The sequence below is a fragment of the Macrobrachium rosenbergii genome, chromosome 37 (genome assembly GCF_040412425.1).
Source record: "Macrobrachium rosenbergii isolate ZJJX-2024 chromosome 37, ASM4041242v1, whole genome shotgun sequence".
NCBI lineage: Eukaryota > Metazoa > Arthropoda > Malacostraca > Decapoda > Palaemonidae > Macrobrachium > Macrobrachium rosenbergii.
Window position 1 is genome coordinate 47,134,173 of NC_089777.1, and position 22,500 is coordinate 47,156,672.

At 33.7% G+C, this 22,500-nt stretch overlaps 1 protein-coding gene across 1 annotated transcript in view; it reads right to left on the reverse strand.

The window, feature by feature from the left end:
• Nucleotides 1–796: 796 nt before the first annotated feature.
• The window catches only part of LOC136825539 (tachykinin-like peptides receptor 86C), a 279,402-nt gene continuing 257,698 nt past the window's right edge, over nt 797–22,500 (reverse strand). Inside the window, exons 8-10 of the mRNA XM_067082133.1 lie at nt 14,430–14,569; nt 5,220–5,318; nt 797–1,859 (exon numbers count right to left, since the gene is read on the reverse strand). Of these exons, the coding sequence (XP_066938234.1) occupies nt 14,548–14,569 (22 nt within the window). The 3' untranslated portion in view covers nt 797–1,859; nt 5,220–5,318; nt 14,430–14,547. The remainder of the gene's footprint in view (nt 1,860–5,219; nt 5,319–14,429; nt 14,570–22,500) is intronic.

Genomic DNA, 22,500 nt, shown 5'->3' on the forward strand with positions numbered 1-22,500 from the left:
TCATTTCATATATATATATATATATATATATATATATATATATATATATATATATATATATATATATATATATATATATATATATATATATATATATATATATATATATATATATATATATATATATATATATATATATATATATATATATATATATATATATATATATATATATATATATATATATATATATATATATATATATATATATATATATATATATATATATATATATATATATATATATATATATATATATATATATATATATATATATATATATATATATATATATATATATATATATATATATATATATATATATATATATATATAGAATGCGATTTCATGAAATAAAAATATGTCTTGTTTTCCTGGTTAAAAAATCTTAGTAAATTCAAATTTATATTTAATTTTCATTTTAATATCCGTCGTGCTTATTTCCGCTCATATATATACATACATACATACATATATATATATATATATATATATATATATATATATATATATATATATATATATATATATATATATATATATATATAAAAAGAAGAAGAAGAAGAAGATATATATATATATATATATATATATATATATATATATATATATATATATATATATGTATATATAGTATATATATATATATATATATATATATATATATATATATATATATATATATATATATATTATATATATATATATATATATATATATATATATATATATATATATATATATATATATATATTTATAGGCCTATATAAATCGGTTAAGGTAAATGAAAACGTAGTTTCACTTCAGATTTATTTGTCGATTGTCTGCTTACAGATCACATTTAAGAATAAAGTTGTACAAAGATATAGTCACCTGGGAAAAAGTAAAAAGAATAAAAATTAATGGCAACTTTGATGAAGTTTTTTCTGATGACTTTTATTGGCAGTGATGACACTAACAATGACTTCAATTACTCATATCATAAAAAATCATTTTAAGTAATAAACATGACATATAAGAAAATAAGAATACCTACATTAACATATGTATATTATATATTTCTTTCCGTAATAAATGAATAGATTTATAGTTTAATAAAAACCAGACCAGCTACCAAGTCATTAATATTTAGGTCCCTTACTTATGATTCAAGTTATTACAAAGTACTTCGTAAATATTTAGAGAAAATTAAATTTTTATAAAACTGCGAACCGGGAAAGTTTAATGTTAGTTGAAATATTTTACAGGATTGTCCTGAAGTTATTACTCATGTTTCTGTGCGTGTGTGTGTGTCTAAGGATTTATTTGTATTAGGAAAAGACTTGTGCATTAAATTTGAGAACTAGTTTTGACTCGTATTCATAACCCCTAAGTTAATATGAACAAAAAGACCGAATAAAAGTGGAGGTATAATGTGAATTAATGGAAAAGTATGAATGACTGGCAGTTATGAATGTCTTGGCTTTAGTTTTTTTAACTGTCGTTGAAGAAGGAGGATGAATGAATTTAATGTTGTTTTACAGTTGTTAGTAATACAATCAAATTTTGATTTAACAACGGGAAAGAAGCAAATTACATTGAATAAAAACAGAATAACTAAAGATAATTCAGATTGATTTTGCAAAAATAGGAAAGAAATGGGGCTGTTAAATGCGGATAAATCGACATTACCCTTCAGACTTGGTGATGGCAGCAGGCTTCAGGTCTGTATGAGTAGACGTCGACATACATGTCCCTGTTGTTTGTAAGAGGAACCATCTGAATCTGGCTGTCGACATTGTGCTCCAAGAGATCGTTCAGAATGGCTGGTCGCATTCCTGGACGGCATCGCTCGCACTGAGCAGCGTTGCGACGCCAACCTAGGGAACGAAAAGCAAAATGGAAACTGCAGGCAACAGAGAAAACAAGTAGGGAAAAAATAAGTTGTAATGAGAAAGAGAAGTTTTTTCAAAATCATAACCCAACGATTACAGCTAATATGCAAGACCGACTCAAGAAGGTCCCTGACCATTCAGAAAGAATATTAGTGACTAAAACGTCTTGGAATGCCTGTATGTTACATTTATTCGTATGAATATGCACAAGAAGTCATTTGTTGGTCTAAAATTACATGTGAGGCCCTTTGACAGTTACTGTGTGCAAGCAGAGTTCAGAATAGGCAAAATGAAAGCTTCATCTTGATTAAATTTCTCGAAAAGAAAAATTTTATCACGTGGGAAATCCGTCTCCACATGGTTTCATTGGAGAGGATTCCGATTCCCATTCCACTGTTAGAGAGGGGAGCGTCTGAATTTAAGAGTGGTTAGAAACATCACAGATGACCCCTGGTCGTGACCACAAGAACCTTACCTACTGTGGAACATGTAAATACTTCTCATCCAGTGTTTGTTTCTGACAGACTTTCCGCAATATCTAAAGGATAGCCCAGACCAGATACATCCATATTGGCACAGTGCACACTGTTTTGACTAACATCGTGATGATGGGCAAGATGTCTGATAGTGGCATTGTTGTCGCTCTAAAATAATGCCCCAGTCCGCACTGCACAGGTGGCAGTCTGAAGCGGTCTCATGCCTTTTACGCACCATACCTCTACCCGCCTACTAACTCTAAACTCTTCATGCGTGATAACCTTTTCAGGAGCAGTAATGAAGTCATCCACTTTGTGTATAAGCTTATGGAGGAAATGAGGAAATTTTCTCAAACGATGAGATAGGAGGATCAGAACACAACCAAACCAAGTTCACTGAAGCATTAGAAGATAACGTTTTAATGCAACGCAAACATTATTTTGTCCCTGTGAAGCTTCCTAGGTGAGGCCGAGAACTTCTTGAACGTTCTTATAATAAAGGGGTATGCGGGATTCAGATTTCTAACTTTGTCGAAAAGGATTATCCTAATGGTATGAGATTTCAGTCGTTATAATTTATTGATACAATTAACACCAAGAGAAAAAGGTCAGATATCAAATGCAGTTATATAATAGGCAGATACTAGTCATCACGACAAAAGTTAACATGGTATGAGTATACAATTTTGATAAGATTTAATTCCTCACATGAAAAAGAAAGGGACCGAAGAAACGGCATAAGAAAAAAGCTGCGAAAAATCTTGTTCTGTTATGATTATCAAAGACCCAGTTTCCTGAATAATGAAAAAATGGAAGAGAAGGCATATGCCATCACGACGGCACTTTCCATTGCCATATAAGAAGATGAATGTCAAAATTACAAAGCGCTGAAAAATAAGATCTACGTAGCATCATGAAGCAAGAAGGCATCCAGTAAGTCTATACCTATGTATACATGCAGATGTATCTCAAGGAAAACGAATCATTGGGTATAACTTGTGACCGGTTTCGTCCTTTTATTTGAAACATCCTCTGGAGGGCTAATAGGCTGTGGTTACCCTAATTACACTGATGATGAAATATATATATATATATATATATATATATATATATATATATATATATATATATATATATATATATATATATATATATATATATATATATATATATATATAATTAGAATGAAGGTAAGGAATTACAATATCCTCATTATGTATTAGACGGTGCATTAAGAGCTGCTAAAAAGAAATTTTATGATAAAAGTAAAGAATCATAATACAAAACCCTGCCTGCATTACAGTATAGTAATTATTTCAGATATTCCTCATCTACTCGAGGTCTATGTAGTTAATGTGGAATTTAAGAACAATTAAAAACAACCTTCCCAACACTAGTAACAGATGTGTATATCAAATCCCATTTAAGTCCAGGGACAACTTTTATATTGGTCAAAATAGAAAGTCATTGAAAAGTAAACAGAACATTATAAAAAAATTGTATAAGCTATGCACAGGTGAAGAGTTCGAGTTTCATTCAGGTTACTGAAAAAATCATATAATCATGAAAAAGGCTAAAAAGTAATATTAACGCGTCTAGTTTTACATAAAAAAAAGCTTTTGTAAGAATATGAAGTCGATCCATAAAAAGAAAAAATAAAAATGTACAGCATTTTAGGAACGAGAGGAGGGTGCCGGGATGCTCGCATACATGAAGAGACTTGTAAAGAGTATCGACCCTTAATGTCAGCGAGTTTACTGATCCTCCCTCTTTTTTCCAACTTGTTTAGTGTGAATATTTGGTTTCCAACTGTGTTATGTTTGATTGAGCTGTCAGTCTAGCATGCTTATTATGGGTTTCAACCATTATATATCAGTCCGCTTGAAGATGTCTTAGATGTAAAGACGAAATCGGTCAGGATTTATTCCCAGCATTCTACACTCCCTTCCTTATATTTGCACAGATGCATACAAAACACACACATATTATATATATATATATATATATATATATATATATATATATATGTGTGTGTGTGTGTGTGTGTGTGTGTGTGGAAGTGTGTGTGTGTATGTGTATGTCTCTATCTGTGCAAATATATAACAAAGGTAGTGTAGAACACTGGGCATAAATCCTGACCGATTTCGTCTTTGCATCTAACACATCTTCAAGCAGACTGATATATAATGAAACCTATAATATGTAGAAACAGCTCAATCACACATTTGGAAACCAAATGTGTGTGTGTATATATATATATATATATATATATATATATATATATATATATATATATATATATATATATATATATATATGTATATATAAACACATAAGGATGCCCCATGCATTGAAAACTGAATAAAGGAAATACCCCATTACAAGAACTGCGGTTTTTTTTTTTCAAATGTTTTAGTTTTTACATATACTGAACAACAACAGAAATCTTAGTCATCATCATAATCACCGTTAAAAATCAAGTGACTATGGGAATGGAATGAAATATAAGATTCATCCCAAAGGCCTATGAGGGCATTCAGCGCTGAAAGGGAAATTGAGAGTATTAGGTTTCAAAGTTGTAACACGCGGAAAACCTCAAAGCAGTTGCGTTTTTAAATAATTGTTAGGGGTGGGTAGAGAGTAAGATGCAACAAAGAGTGTATGAACGTAGGTACAGTAAAAAGAATGAAAGGGGTTGCAACTAGGGGCCAAAGGGGCGCTGCAAAGAAACTTAAGTAATGCCTACAGTGAACCGTGAGAGTTACACTGACGGCACTACCCCCTTACGAGGAATTGCCAATGGGAAATTAAAATGTCATATTTACATGAATGAAAGAAACTACTACAGGATGCTTTTCCAAACACTCACCGTTCCTTGCGTTAAGTCTCTCTCTCGATGAGTATACGAGGAGATGGTTGTTAGAATTAGGGGTCGTTCTCATGGTCCCATTTAGACCTTGCCGTGTGTCTGCCATGGAAGAGAAATGAAAGATGCTGTTAAACATACAGAATGCTGGTCTGGTAATTTTTTGTGTAATTCTCACCAATGTCCCCCCACCCACTTTTTTCTGCTTCCAAAATACAAATTTTAATTGTGAATTGAACAGAAAGGCTTTTTACCTTTTCTGAAAAATATATTGCATTTTTGTTTTGGTGGGAACAGATACAAAGCACAAACCTTTAGTCATTTTTATATTTAACTAACATTTCATAAACTGGAAAATTATAGAATACTCTGTATGGCTGGATGTTATATTAACTGAAAAATTTCACAAATCTGATCTTTATACAATATTTCATGTCTTTTGATTTTCAGCATCCTAGTTCACAAAATCAGTAGAATCATGTTAGTTTTACGCACACACACAAACACATACACACACACACACACACACACACACACACACACACACACACACACACACACATATATATATATATATATATATATATATATATATATATATATATATATATATATATGTAATTGTTCATGAAAGTGACCTTTGAAAAGTTGGGTCAGCTATTCGCAGGGTTCATTTTGACTATACACAGCAGATGGGAAAATGCTGAACCATTCGCATACCACAGGAAGTCGGAAAGGCTCCTTGGTGACAAGACACGGGCACACAAAATGCGGTGTCAGATCAGAACGTTCTAGAAGCTGAACCGGTTACAAAATCCGGTTTTGAAGAAAGCATTTCGATAATGTACGTGTGTGTACGTGTACTTCGTGACGCCTTGAAGTACAGAGGCGTGTCTTGCCGAACTTTGACCTCGAATGATGCCACGGAAAAGTACGTTTGTTCGTGCATTGCATAATGAATATAATGGGAGGGACCGTTGATTGATCGGACATTGCGATTCGATATCTGTAAACTAAGAATGTGAGGTGTATTTTCACATGGAGACTGTCCCAGAGGACTTTGTGGAGTGAGCAGAACTCATAAACATTTGTAGACTTTATTTTCAGAACTATGAACACAAACGTTACCCCTGTGGCAGTGAAAATTTATGTTTCTGCAATTTTTACATTTTCTGGTTTTAATATAACGTCTGTTCTTTTTTACAGGTATTCCATTCCATTCCATTCCCTTTTCTCCCTCCTTCAAGAAGGGAGTGGTATGACATTTTGAGATGACCTGATTTTATTAATCGACCTGTTTATGATTTAAAGGACAGATGAGTTATTTCCTGTTTTTCCTTTAAGTAATTGGGTGTTTATGATTTTGATAGTTAGATGAATCATTCGTTTTCATTCTTCGTAATTTTTAAGAAGTTATTTTCATCGTTATTTTGTCAATAAAGGTTTAGTTTTGTACTTAGCATCTCATTCCAGTAGTCCTGATTTTCGTTAGGGAAAGGTTTAACTAATGATGTCGGCTCACGCCACACGCTATCACTAATATCTTGGGATACGCGAGATTCAAACTTCTGTTCATAAACAGAGACTTAAATAAAGTAAAGGCTTCAGAATTGGCCTTTACATATATATATATATATATATATATATATATATATATATATATATATATATATATATATATATATATATATATATATATATATATATATATATATGAATACAACATATGTGTATCTCTCTCGAGAGATAAATATATCTTGTATTCATAAAGATACATTGTTTTTTTTTTTTTTTTCGTGTGGAAAGCGCTTCAGTTTTAAGTGAACTGTTTATATAAATATAGTTTTTGTCTAAACAAACAACGAAAGCTTTCACTTATTTAAAAGTGTTGCAGATGACCCTTTTCATGAGAAATCTCTGAGCTGCCATTGTAAGTAAAAACAAAATAAAAGAAAATTATTCACATGACAAGAGTCCTGAAAACTTTGAATTATTACTCATTTCAAGTAATGGCTATCATGAGACTAATGGATTTCCAGATTCCTAGTAATTAACCCCCTGTGTCCAATTCACATCCACTTTTATGCAAATTTTTTTTCCTGTCAACTTCGTACAAAGCAAGTGTTTTCCCTAGGAAGAGGATCTCGATATGTGCTCACTGTTTTGATACCACATTTATATTCACCCTAAGTTAATTCCTTGAAAATTCGAAAAAGATGAACTGTAGAATAAATACCTTGCAAGATTAGTGATTCCAAGCAGAGTAAAATCATTGTAATTCAAATCTTTCCTTACATTAAAAAAAAATTAAATGAATAATAAAACGAATATTTTAGAACAGTTATTGTTACCATCCTAGAAAAACAAGCCAGATTGAATCTCTCCTTATACTTGAATAAAAAAACTTCCTTTGGCATATACATACTGAACACCACCTCAAGATATATCACAGGCAAAAAAGAGATGAAATCCAAAAGGGGTAGTAAAGCTCAGCCCCAAGAGGAGGTCAGGGGATACAAATGAAGGGGTAGGAGGGTGTAGGGCTTTACTCCGGAACCTGATAAATTATGATGAAAGCGAAAAGTCGAAGTAGGAGTATTTTCTCAATCAGTATAGAAAGTGAATGCCATTATAATACGCACAGTGCTAACTATACCTGGAGAGATAGACTCTGGCACTTTTAGCAATACATTTTGAAGATATATAGCAAATGTATCCACTTAGAAACTCTCGATCATATAAACGCAAAGCTTCTTTGTGGGTAATATATTTTATTTTTTAGGTTTTTTTTTTCTTCTTTGGCGTCGAGAATAATACGGGCAAACTTATTCCGACTGTTGCTGTTGCTGCTGCGGAGACTAGAGTAATGTTCAACAAAAACCTGGGCAGGGTCAGTGTTGGATGGCACTGGAATCAGGTGCTCTTGCATAATTTTCACATCATTAGTGGTGGTTAGTCCAAACTGAAGCCTTTTCAATATGTGTCTTATAATGACGCTCGCTTTCTATACCGATTGAAAAATAAACCCAACTTTTCCTTTAGCTTTCATCATTATTTATCAGTTGCGGAGTAAAGCCCTAAGCCCCACCCCTTCCTTTGTATCCCTTGATCTCCATGTCTGTCTCTTGTGGCTGGGCTTAACTACCCCTTTTGTGATTTCATCACTGTATTGCCTCTGGTTTCAGTCCTTTTTGCAATGGCAGCGCCTTAGATCGGGAAAAATGTGGTACCAAAGGAATGGGGTTATTTAGATTTTAGATACAGTCTTTTGAGACCTATGGGGGCTTCTCCTGATTATAGTCAGCACAGCTCGTTTGCTGCAGAATTACACAATTTATAAACACACACAACACACACACACACACACACACACATATATATATATATATATATATATATATATATATATATATATATATAAATATATATGTATACATATATATATATATATATATATATATATATATATATATATATATATATATATATATATATATATATATATATATATATATATATATATATATATATATATATATATATATAATATATATATATATATATATATATATATATATATATATATATATATATATATATATATATAAATATAAACTTTATCACTTACGCTATTATTCTCTGCATTAATACGATTACTAACAGGACTTCATTAAAACTGGATTGTATCTTGCATTGATATTTATCCATGGAAAATTACAAGCTTTCTAGGAGTAACAGTCCTCAGTGTCAAGGATCCGTAGAATGGCCGGACACATAATCCAGTTGTATTTATATATGTGGTGGAGCGGATTGAAGCCCTTGTTTGTCCAATTCCGTATGCCGGCTTCTTTAATCTTTGATTACCCTCCTCCTGTGTGGCCCCACCCTCGTGACCTTGGCCTGCAGCATCTCCCAGGTGTTCATTGTCCTTATGGTCTCGTGTTTTTGTGTTTCTTTTCTATTATAAAGTGTACAGTTTTCTTGATAGGCAGTGTTCAAATCCGTTTCCAGTATTGCCTGCCATTATGTTGTTTGCACATGTTATGAAGGTATTCTCTACATTCAGTCTGGCTGTTTTGTTAGTGTTCCTGTACAAAAAATTCATGTTCTCCCAGTCTATTTTGTGTTCTTTTCCCAACTGTGCTTGGCACCTGCCGATGTCTGATTGTAGTGCCTTATGTTTTGTATATGTTGTTTTCCTTGTTCATTGCAGGATTTTCCGCTTTCACCGAAGTAAAGTTCTTCACAGTCTAGACATGCTGCCGTGTATACCCCGTCTTTCTTCTACCCCCCCCCCACCAACATTTTGTTTTTAACTATTCCATTCCTAATGGTGTTTTTAAAACTGCCTATCAATTTTAAATTATCTAGCTTCCTGTTGATGGGTGCAATAAGTTCGTTGTCTGGGATTGTAATTATTTTCTTCTCTTTCAAATGTTCCTTTCCTATCCCTTCCCTCTCCCCAAAATAGTTTTTTCCTGCCTTAATGTGTGCTCGTTCCCACCAGTAATTAGGGCATCCTAATCTCCTAAAACTCTCCTCAAGTATCCCAGCTCTTCATCTAAGAATTCGGGACTGCAAATCATATAAGCCTTGATGGCCAACCCTGTCATTACTCCCATTTTAATTTCTTTCTTGTGACTGGAGAACATATGTATGTACGAATTTGTGTGTCTTCTTTTTATGTCCCTTGAATTTTAAATTTTCCCCTTCTCTCTTTACCAGTACATCCAAGAAAGGAGTTTCTCCCTCCTTCTCTTCTTCTATTGTGAACTTGATTTGTTCATTTGTTTATTTATGTTTTCTAGGAATTTAAGTAGTTCTTCCCTTTCTTCCTTATTAAAAATCAGGATGTCATCCACGTATCTTACCTATTCGATGATGTTTAAGTTTCCTTTATTTAATTTACCCACCTCTTCTGTTGCAAACCATTCCATGAAAATGTTAGCTAAAATCGGTGAAAGACTTGAACCCAAGGCCACGCCATCTTTTTTTTTTTTTTATAAAAACGTCATATTTTTTTATTAAAATGTCATTTTTTTTTTTTACTTCCATCGTCTGGTAAACAGGGAAGTTACATCCAACTCGCAAATTTACAGTCTTTTAAGTTAATTTTAGATAATTCATCTATAAGGTTCATGTTACGTTTTAAGTACTCTTCAGATCCTAAAAACACCCATGTTCCCATTATGTTGGAAAGAAATTTCTCAAGCCTCCTCTGTGGTGATCTCATCGATTCCACGATCGGTCTTTACGGGCACCCTTCCTTATGAATCTTTGGACTACCATAAATATATGGGATCTTTGGACTTTTACCTAGTTTTACTCCATGTTCTAATTCTTTTCTTTTCGTTTTGTCCTAGGTTTTTGTCAAAACTTCACTTACTTTTTTCTTAAAATTGCATTGTACTCCCCTTACGTCCCATTTTTATTCTTATCAAATTTCCTTAATCTTCTACACATTTCAGTGAGGACCAGCTTAGACAACATTTCCAAAGTAATTGAAGGATATGTAAAGGTATGTGCATGCTGCAGTTCACAGCTTCACGAGAACAGACTCGTTGCAATTTTCAATAGGTCGGGGTGGGGTAAAAAAATGGAACTTTGATTTAGTCAAGAGCATTTCTAAGAGATTTTTAAGTTGGAATGAAGGGCTAGTGTTAAGATATTGTCTTACTTTTTGCATGGGAAACAATAATCACGATTTCATGGAAATGTGTAGAGGCTTAATGGAATTAGTTAAGGATAAAAATGGGAATGAAGCTGCTTTCTGTGGGGGGGCCATGTGGGTGGGGTATAAGATGAACAGATTCGTGTTTCCAGAGAGTTACGTAAGGCCCTTTATAGACTAGGCAAATACAGTGACATAAAGATTTACAAGGCAGACAAAGGGGGTGTGGTAGTAGTAATGTATGCCATAGATTACGAAAACAAGTTAGAACAATTGTTAAATAATAAAAACATATACGAGGCTTGCAATAAAAAGCTGGATGTAGGGGGAGTACAGTGCAATTTTAATAAAAAAAGTAAGGGAAGCATTGACAAAAATCCACGACAAAACTAAAAAAAAGAATTAGAACATAGAGTAAAATCAGGGGAAAGTCCAGAGATCCCATATATTTATGGTAGTCCAAAGATCCATAAGGAAGGGTGCCCGCTAAGACCGATCGTGGCATCGATGAGATCACCGCAGAGGAGGCTGGAGAAATTTCTTTCCAACATAATGGGAAAATGGGTGGGTTTAGTATCTGGTGGGCATCTAAAACATACCATGAACCTTATAGATGAATTATCTAAAATTATCTTAAAGTATTATAAATTTGCGAGTTTGGATGTAACTTCCCTGTTTACCAACGTACTAGTTACGAAGAGGATGGAAGTCATAAAAAAAATATGGAGGAAGGGGTTTACACATGTTACTTAAATCATGATGTTCTGATAAAATTGTTGATAGTGGCCCACAGTGTCAATGTGTTTAAGTAGGGCGAAAACAATTACATACAAAAATAAAAAAAAAAAAAAATGGCGTGGCCAAGGGATCAAGTCTTTCACCGATCTTAGCTAACAGTTTCATGGAATGGTTTGAATCGGAAGAGGTGGGTAAATTAAATAAAGGGAATTTAAACATCATCAAATAGGTAAGATACGTAGATGGCATCCTGATTTTTTATAAGGGAGAAAGGGAAGAGTTACACAAGTTCATAGATAATATAAATAAACTAAATATACCAATCAAGTTCACAATAGAAAAAGAGAAGGAGGGAGAAATTCCTTTCTTGGATGTACTGGTATAGAGGGAAGGGGAAAACATAAAATTCAAGGTACACAGAAAGAAGGAGACACACACCATTTCATATATACGTATGTTCTGCAGTCAAAGGAAAGAAATTAAAATGGGAGTAATGACAGGGTTGGCCATCAAGGCTTATAGGATTTGCAGTCCCGAATTCATAGATGAAGAGTTGGAATACCTGAGGGAGAGCTTTAAGAGATTAGGGTACCCTAAGTACTGGTGGGAACAGGCACACATTAAGGCAGGAACAAACTATTTTGGGGAGAGTGAAGGGATATAAAAGGAACATTTAAAAGAAAAGAAAATAATTGCAGTCCCAGACAACACCACTATTACACCCACCACCAGGAAGCTAGATAATTTCAAATTAATAGGCAGCTATGAAAACACCATTAGGAATAATATAGTTGGAAACAAAAAATTGGTAGAAGGGGAAGAGGTAAGAGGGGTGGTATACATGGCAGCATGTCTAGATTGTGAAGAGCTTTGCTTCAGTTAAAGCAGAAAATCCTGCAAAGAACAAGGAAAGCAACATATACAAAGCATAAGGCACTACAATCAGACGTCGGCAGTTGCCAAGCATTGTTGGGAAACAGACCACAAAATAGACTGGGAGAATATGAATTTTTTGTACGAGAACACTAACAAAACAGCCAGACTGATTGTAGAGGATGCCTTCATAACATGCACAAACAATGTAATGGCAGGCAATACCGGAAACAGATTTGAAGACTGCCTATCGAGAAAAATTGTACACTCCATAATAGAAAGGAAACACAAAACACAAGCAACCACATGGACAATGCACACCTGGAAGATGCTGCAGGCAGAGAACGGCCAAGGTCACGAGGGTGGGGCCACACAGGAGAAGGAGAGGTGATCAAAAGATTAAAGAAGCCAGCATACGGAACTGGACAAACAAGGGCTTCAATCCGCTTCCCCACACATATAAATACAACTGGACTATGTGTCCGGCCATTCTACGGATACTTGACAATGAGGACTGTTAGTCCTAGAAAGCTTGTAACTTTTCATTAATAAATATCTCCACTAGATACCATCCAGTTTTAATGAGGTCCTGTTCGTATGTATGTATATATATATATATATATATATATATATATATATATATATATATATATATATATATATATATATATATATATATATATAGAAATCATCAACACACAATCACGTGTGGAACAGAAATAAATTTCTGACTCACGTCGGGATCAGACCCAGGTCTCTCAGGTGGAAAGCAGGGCGTTACCCACTGGGCCATACAAGTCTAAAAGAAGTTGGAACCTGAGCAACTGCCCAGGAATTACCTGGGCAAAGCTAACTGCTTGCATACCAGCGAGTTTTCCCCAGCTAAGTCGGGAAGTTGGGGAAAACTCGGCTGGTATGCAAGCAGTTAGCTTGCCCAGGTAATTCCTTTGGGTGCAGTTGCTCTCAGGTTCCAACTTCTTTAGACTTGTATGGCCCAGTGGGTAACGCCCTTGCTTTCCACCTGAGAGACCTGGGTTCGATCCCCTGACGTGAGTCAGAAATTTATATATATATATATATACATATATAATATATATATATATATATATATATATATATATATATATATATATATATATATATATATATATATATATATATATATATATATATATATATATATATATATATATATATATATATATATATATATATATATATATATATATATATATATATATATATATATATATATATATATATGTGTGTGTGTGTGTGTGTGTGTGTGTGTGTGTGTGTGTGTGAACACATTCCAACTATTGAAGCTCTTAATTTAGGTAGGTCAATAATCTCGAAACCAAAACTGCGTAGGTAAATTCAACGTGTGTGATCATTTTTAAGAAAACAGCTTCTCTTCTAATGTTGTGAGCAGTCTGTACCTGAACACCAGGAAATTTTAATTTTAGTGGCTAATTTGAATGGCATACTGTAACTTTAAAATTTCATTATTTCAAAAAACTAACCGCGAAAGGCACCCTTCCAGAATGCGAGCATTCAGAAAAACTAAGTATCATGTTTGTATTTTTACCGTTGTTGCTCCACAGATATGTTAGGTCCCTCACCCACTCACCAACCCGCTCACCCCCTACCACATCCCAAGAACGCCAAAAATCAATATCTGGACATCCGGAACGGTTAAACGGATTTCGATGAAATTTGGCACAATTAGAGACCCTAGTAAGAAACCTCTAAAGCCAGAGTTTCATCCCGGGTGGTTGAATATCTCCACAGTTATAGAGAGCCAAAGTCTGGGTTTTTGTGTACTCCGGGTGGCTTGGCCTTACTAACCGTCAACTATGGTGGCAGTTCATAAACACAGAAAGTTACATTTCCGAACAAGAAAGCTGTTCCTCGTGGAAGCCACGACGTACCTGATCTAGATCTGGAGGAATGCTCGTCTCTGGGCTGGTATCGACGATCCATTTCGGAGAGCCTTCATAGCTCAAGTTGCGTCTTGGCCACCTCAGACAAACACAATGCAGGACAAAATCACGAAAGTAATGACCTAAATCTGCAATATACAATGGAGTTCTTAACATTAATAACTTTTCTCTTAACTGTGCAGCAAGTACCTTTGTTCACAAAGTATCTTTCGTGAATTAGATAAAAAAGCTTCGAATTCAAAGGCCACTAATGGGACTCACGAATTATAAAAAAGAGAATATACAAAATACTTTCGAATACAAAATATATGATATAACTAACACGAAATGTCTATCGAACATAATATTAACAACCATATCTTTGAAGCAATTAAGCACTATAGCTTTTCTACCAATATTAGTATGTGCATAATAAAGGGGCAAATACGTTAAAATATTTAATTGCCTCTAGGAGAACTTTAATATTCTGTGTTATACAAGCCTAGATATATCAAATTTAATTCTACAAGGAACTATGACTTGGTTTAAAGCTAACATCCTATAATCACTACAATGCCTCTCTGAAAGAGGATAGATCCGAAATGATTTTTAGGAAAAAGGTTGTACAGTAAGGCCACATGAAAAACTTAATTTCCTTTGAGAGTAACTTTGAACATTAATTATGTCTTAAAATTAAAGTTTGGTTTACATAAATATCACTAATGAACTTTAATGTTACTTGTATAATTACTACTCTTGCTAAGCCAACCACCAAGAAGGTGAAGGGCAAATTAGTATTGTAGCTCTTAAGAAAGGCATCGTTGTCTCCAGTCTCTGGGTGCCACAAAACTCATTATTAATTATTTTGGATCTCAACGCTTTTCTGTTTAACTCTAAATAAGATACTTTCCCTTTATACATAATACTGTCGATATATATATATATATATATATATATATATATATATATATATATATATAAATATATATTTATATATATACATTTATATACATTCATATATATACATACATACACATATATATATATATATATATATATATATATATATATATATATATATATATATATATAAATATATATATATATATATATATATATATATATATATATATATATATATATATATATATATATATATATATATATATATATATATATATATATACTGTATGTAAATAGTCTCAGTAGGAAAAGAAGAGCGCAGGTTAAAAACCACTACATTTTATTTGCGACACGTTACGTTGTTTCTTCATAACAATATTTTCAAGCTTAAAAGAGACATCACACTATTTTGATAGTTAAAAGATTATACAATCATTATTGGCTGACAAAGCTGAGTAAAGGTGACAACAATAGAAATAAATGATAAAAATTTTTAAATGATTTGCAATAACATATAAACTACTCAATGGGTTAAACAGAAATTTAACAGTTTACATTATAAATTAATTATTAAATAATTTATATCAAAAGCAAGGGATAAGATGAATTGTCAAGGTTAAGATCTGGTTTTATAAAAAAAATATTTCGATAGACTCTGAGATTCCCCAGAATGATTCTTCATTAAAAGTACCAAGAACACTAAAATTTTCTAATCTTCTACCTGTATTACATTCCACTATATGTTGTGAATTCGGTGATCTGGTTGGCTTGGCCAGCGAGCAACCAGTACGAGGAGGAATGCCATAATGTTTGGAAGATCTTGCCCGGACTGACCTCTTTGACTGGCCAATATAGGTGGCGCTACAGGCATCACACTTGTAAATATAGGTGGGGCCAGACATAAGGTCTGAAGGTAGTTTATCCTTATGGTTTAACAACGCTTGAACAGTATGGTTGTTGGTAAATATTAACTTGGGGTTAATGTAGGGAAAGCTATACTTAAACATATTTTTTAGTTCTCTTGCAACGTATTTGGAACATGGATCACTTATACATGGCAATTTAAAATACACAGTCAGTTTATCAACCCTCGGTATACCAGTTTTGCTACTTATACTAAGAGACTTATTTAGGAACTTTTTTATTTCTTTACATATTATGTTACTAGAATAAGCATTATTTTTGAAATAGTTTAAAAGAAATTTTATTTCTGAGCCAAATGACTACCAGGTGCTGCAAAGAGAATATGCTCTATGTATTGAAATATTTATGTTATTAATTTTAAACTTAACGAATGAGGCACTTTGGAAATCCATTCCAAGACCGGTATAAGTGGACTTTCTAAAAATGCTAAAACTTAGGAGTGACTTACTGTCAAAGGTAGTTTTGGAAATGCTTGCATCTAAAAAGTTAAGAATGTTATTTTCTTCGCATTCCACGGCAACCTGAATACAGGGGTATTTACTATTTAAGTAAACATGGAACTGCCGGACATGACTTAGATGCCTGGAAACCAAAAATGTGTCGTCAACATACCTGTGATAAATGACTGGTTTAAACTCCACGGGACAATCATCGAGCCATCTTTTTTTACGAAAACACAGAAATATGTTGGCCATTGGGGCTGAAAGTGGAGATGCCATGGCGAAATCCTCAAACTGTTTGTAGTTTAAATTATTGAATAAAAAGTGGTTATCGTTTATGCATATGTTAAGGAGCAGATTAAGCAAATTCACATAATTCTACCTTTGCATTTGTAGGTTTCGACCTGTTCATAGTGTTGGAGTAATCATACCTTTGCATTGCAGACTTTGACCTGTGCTGTGAGTCCATATAATCATACCTTTGCATTTGTAGGTTTCGACCCATGCTTTGTGTTGGAGCAATCATACCATTGCATTGTAGGCTTTGACCCGTGCCTTGAGTCCATGTAATCATACCTGTGCATTTGTAGGCTTTGACCCTTGTATTGTGTTATAATCACACCCTTGCATTTGTAGGCTTTGACCCGTGCAGCATGTTACAATACTTATACCTTGGCATTTGTAGGCTTTGACCTGTGCGTTGTGTTAAAAATACTCACACTTCTGTATTGTAGGCTATGACCCATGTGTTAATCCTTAAATTTTATTAGTGCCTAGTGAATTTATCTTAGCCTATGTAGGTGTGCTTCATGTACACCATAGCTAGCCTAGTGCATTTATTTATCTTCTTATGTACTTAGCCTATGCCATTTGCACCTTATGTGTACCCTAGCTAGTGTCTAGTATATTTATCTGTGCCACTCCACTTCATGTGTAGACAAGCTGCATGTTTTATACTATCTGCACCTGCGTGCCAATTCTGTAGAGTGCCACATACTTTGTTCTTCAGAACAATTTTGTTCTACAGGTGCAGCCTAGACAGGCTCATTTCCATATTTCGCATATACTTCCTAGTTCAGAGTGCCTTTTCCATTTCTGCACAATTGTTTGTACGGCCACTCATTATTCACTTACATGTGCCAATAATGCACAGCCTAAAGGCAATGCCTTTCAATACAGTGCCACTTTTGCACTGATAGATCTTCCATAACAAGTTGTCTGGAGTAGTTGCAATATTCAACCTCTAGCAACTCAGCCAAAACGTCCACTTATGATGAGGCACTTGCTATCTATACATGGCTAGAACAGGTGACAAGATATCCTGAAGTGCCATTTTGAGTCCTTGCAAAATGGTGGATGGATGGTTGGCTTGACATGCCTCCCTGGCACCTGTATGAAGGGGGAACCCTTCTGCTAAGGCCTCCAGTTGGGGAGACTATCATTGTGGCACCTCCCAGAGGCTATGATAGAGTTTGATGAGTCTTCATCTGCCGTGACCCCCACCCTAATAAGATAATAATTCATAACTTATAATAATTTATAACTTACAATAATTTATAATTTATAATAATTTACAATAGTTTATAAAAATGTAGAAGGACAGGCCTTGTCAAACAACCTGGGTCCTCCTCCAGACCCAGTGCCACTGCCTGCTCCTGCCCTTACAGCCCAAGGGCTGGGTTCCTTAAGAGATGGATGCTTCTGCACCTTGTGTAGTGTGCAGGGGCATTCAAGAATTCCATCCAGTGTCCCACTTTTGTTACATCTCCTCCCAAGTCTGTAAATGCCTGTGTCTGCGACTCACTACAGACCAACCTAGTGTGGGTCAATCCCTTGGTCACCATCCAAGAAGACTAATCTCCAGACTCATATTGGTGGGTAAATCCCCTGGCCGATATAGAGGCCAAAGTTTATATAATTGTGCGGCATGTGCTACACGAAGGTGCCCAAGTCAGAGAGGATGAAGGAATGACCTTCGAGTGGGTGAATGGCACCACAAGGACTATTCCCACAGTTCTCCTAAGGGTGAAAGTGCCTCAAGTAACACAACAGTGCCGCCTAGGGTTGGTGGAGAACATTCATGAGTGTTACCACATAATCCTTGGTCGTGACCTCCTGGAGGGTTACCTTCCATGGACGGGACCACCTCCACTGCCGGACGACCTAGATTGCAGCTGGATTAATATTCTCTGGCCTGGTAAAAAGCCAGAGCCAACACCCTCACTGCCTTCACCTCCAACAAACGAGCTAGTGCCTAGCCTAGGATCTATGCTGGTGCCTAAGCCTGATTCAGTGCAGCCTTCCAATCCAGCGCCAGATAAAGTAGATTTCAGCTGGATTGGTACACTCTGTCCAGGTGAAGCGCCAGTGCCAAGACCTGGACCTGCCACAGAGCCAGAGCCTGAACCCTCTTCCAGTCTCCCTTCAGGAGATCCAATTCCCTCCCAGCCTCCATCAGGAGTGGATGATTCTTCCTGCCCTGCCATCAAGACATTGCCAGTGCAAATTGAACACACTGATCAGGGCTTTACTCTGCCTGTCACAGATGTTGAGCCATTCCCTACCTCACCTCCTGTGCCTGAACCTGCCTTAGTGCCAGTGCCATGGCACGCCCTTGATCTCCCTTCAGGTGGTCTTACAACATGCGAGTCTCTTGTACCCATAACAAACTCTTCCTCTTCTTCCAAGTTCTCAGAAGATGAGACTCTGGTGGATGATGGACTAATACCTAAGCTGATCATCCCAGAACTGCAACAGCTGGTGGCAGGGGTAGTTGGCACCACCCTTGATCCAGTTGGCTCATCAGCCAGAGTGGATGGCACTTGACACCATTGTTGGCACTACGCTGTCGCAGCAACCAAGGTAGTGGCTGCATAGTGCCCGCTCCGTCTGGTAGTGTAGCCTCCAGTGCCACTCCCTGCTTAGACTCTGAAGACACTCCTGAGCTTTCCTGGGAATCGGCCCCACCAGTTCCCTGTGAGCTATCCAAGCCCAAGGGCGATTTAGAAGAGGCAGAGCCACTAGTATATATATATATATATATATATATATATATATATATATATATATATATATATATATTATAAATATTCTGCTGTTCGCCCTCTCTGCATTATTTAGTAAGAATATCATTCTAAGAAAGAGAGGAAGGCGTCTCTGTCAAAACTAAGAGAATGCAGGAGAGGGCAGTAGGCTGTGTTTTCAAAAAAAGTAATGTCTTAGTAGTGAATAATTTAGCATTAGAGTCCTAACCAACAGGTAGGGTTTTCATCAAGTAGCCTCCAGTGAAGGTGGTCTTAAGCTTCCTTTTTCCTTGTTCTATGCATTCGGCGATGTTTTGTCAAATTTTCAGACTGCCAGAGGCTCCATACAAGCATTACTGACAAGACAGCAGAGAGGGATCGACTTTTGGACTAAGAGCATGCGTCGTGCTCAGGCTAGCTTTGTCATTGTTCTCCTCCTGTCTTTCTTTTACTAGTGAATCGACAACACAGTTTTTTTCAAGCCTTTCGATCATCAATTGCATTGCGCAAGCAACCCGCATAAACAGTAAGTCTGAAATCGACAAGTATCTGCTGATTGTTAGAAACTCTTCCCCTGTATTTAATTTTCATTGTTTCGCATTTCGCTACCATTTATGAGAGAACCTGGTATAACCGTATTTCTTTCAGGAAGTCTAGTGTATAAATAATGATCATGGCCCAGTGAAATTGCGTAAGCTATTTCCGTACATTAAGTAGGAATTAGGGAAGGTCAAGTGGAAGTGAAAATTCAGGCGAGCCTTGATCCTGATCACCATTATTTGGAAGAGAAATATCCTTTACCAGTACTAAAACTCTGTACGATATCCGCTAGAGTACAAACATTCGTTGCGTTACATTTTTTTTACAGAAGCAGGGAAAATTGCCTGTGTTAGCCGCTGACTAATGGTTCATGTAATTTCCTTCGCTATCACAGCACATTTTTTCTTTGTTGGGACTAGGGGGGGCTAATGAAAAGGGGTTTGATGTAATTCATTTGTCACAAAGTGATCCATTAATTCATACGTAGTTCTGACTGGCAACCTAATCCAATTAAGTAATTGTTTGTCTTTTGAGAGTAACTGTCAGCTTCAATTGACAGTTTACATGTGTCTTCGGTGAAGCAGGGCTACGAAAAATACAGTAATCAATTAAAAACTCATTAGCCAAAGCCCACATGTAACAATATATATATAGATATATATATATATATATATATATATATATATATATATATATATATATATATATATATATATATATATATATATATATATATATATATGTATGTATGTATGTACATGAATATAATGTACATTTTACTAAAAAATCCATATGAAATTGTAATTAACACAATGCCCATTTTACTAAATCCATTAATTTCTCAATGATTTCTTCCCTCTTTAGATATACTTATCACTACAGAGGCTTAGATTCAAAGGAAAACGAAATGAAGACATGCTGATGCCTGGGCATATAGGAGAATTTTCTCATCTGGTTATTCATTTAAAATTTTTGATCTTATGCATTGAGTGACAAACGTATTTAAAGTATATATATATGTGTGTATATATATATATATATATATATATATATATATATATATATATATATATATATATATATATACATATATATTTATCGCATACATATATTCATATATATAATAGAAAGCTATATATATATATATATATATATATATATATATATATATATATATTTACATATATATATACATGGGGATATTTATATGATATATATATATATATATATATATATATATATATATATATATATATATATATATATATATATATATATATATATATAAGATAGGGTTATGACTATTTATCCTGATCATCGTCTGATTGGTATACAATCAGGTGAAGCTACAAACGTCAGCTAATATTCAATTCATTGTACTGAAAATAATATTATTTTCATATATAATTATATTAAGGAATTTTTTTCTTGATAATATGTCCATATCCCCATATACGGTGGACTTATTATCAACTAAAAATGTATGTATGTATCGTAACATATATGAAAATATATTATTATATATATACATATGAACTGATATTAAAGGACGTTTGTAGTTTGATTGTATATGTATATATATATATATATATATATATTTATATATATATATATATATATATATATATATATATATATATATATATATATATATATATATATATATATATATATATATATATATATATATATATCCTATATATATATATAAATAATATATTTTATATATATATATATTTATAGTTGATATGTATGTATGTATGTATATATGTATATATACACATATATATATATATATATATATATATATATATATATATATATATATATATATATATATATATATATATATATATATATATATATATATATATATGTATATATATATATATATATATATATATATATATATATATATATATATATATATATATATATATATATATATATATATATATATATATATATATATATATATATATATATATATATATATATATATATATATATATATATATATATATATATATATATATATATATATATATATATATATATATATATATATATATATATATATATATATATATATATATATATATATATATATATATATATGTGTGTGTGTGTGTGTGTGTGTGTGTGTGTGTGTGTGTGTGTGTGTGTATGAAGATAAAATGGCCTGTAAAACACTATTTGAGAGCTGCAGCCATATATTTTGAGCACTTCCTTCTGTTCCCCTGTTCACTG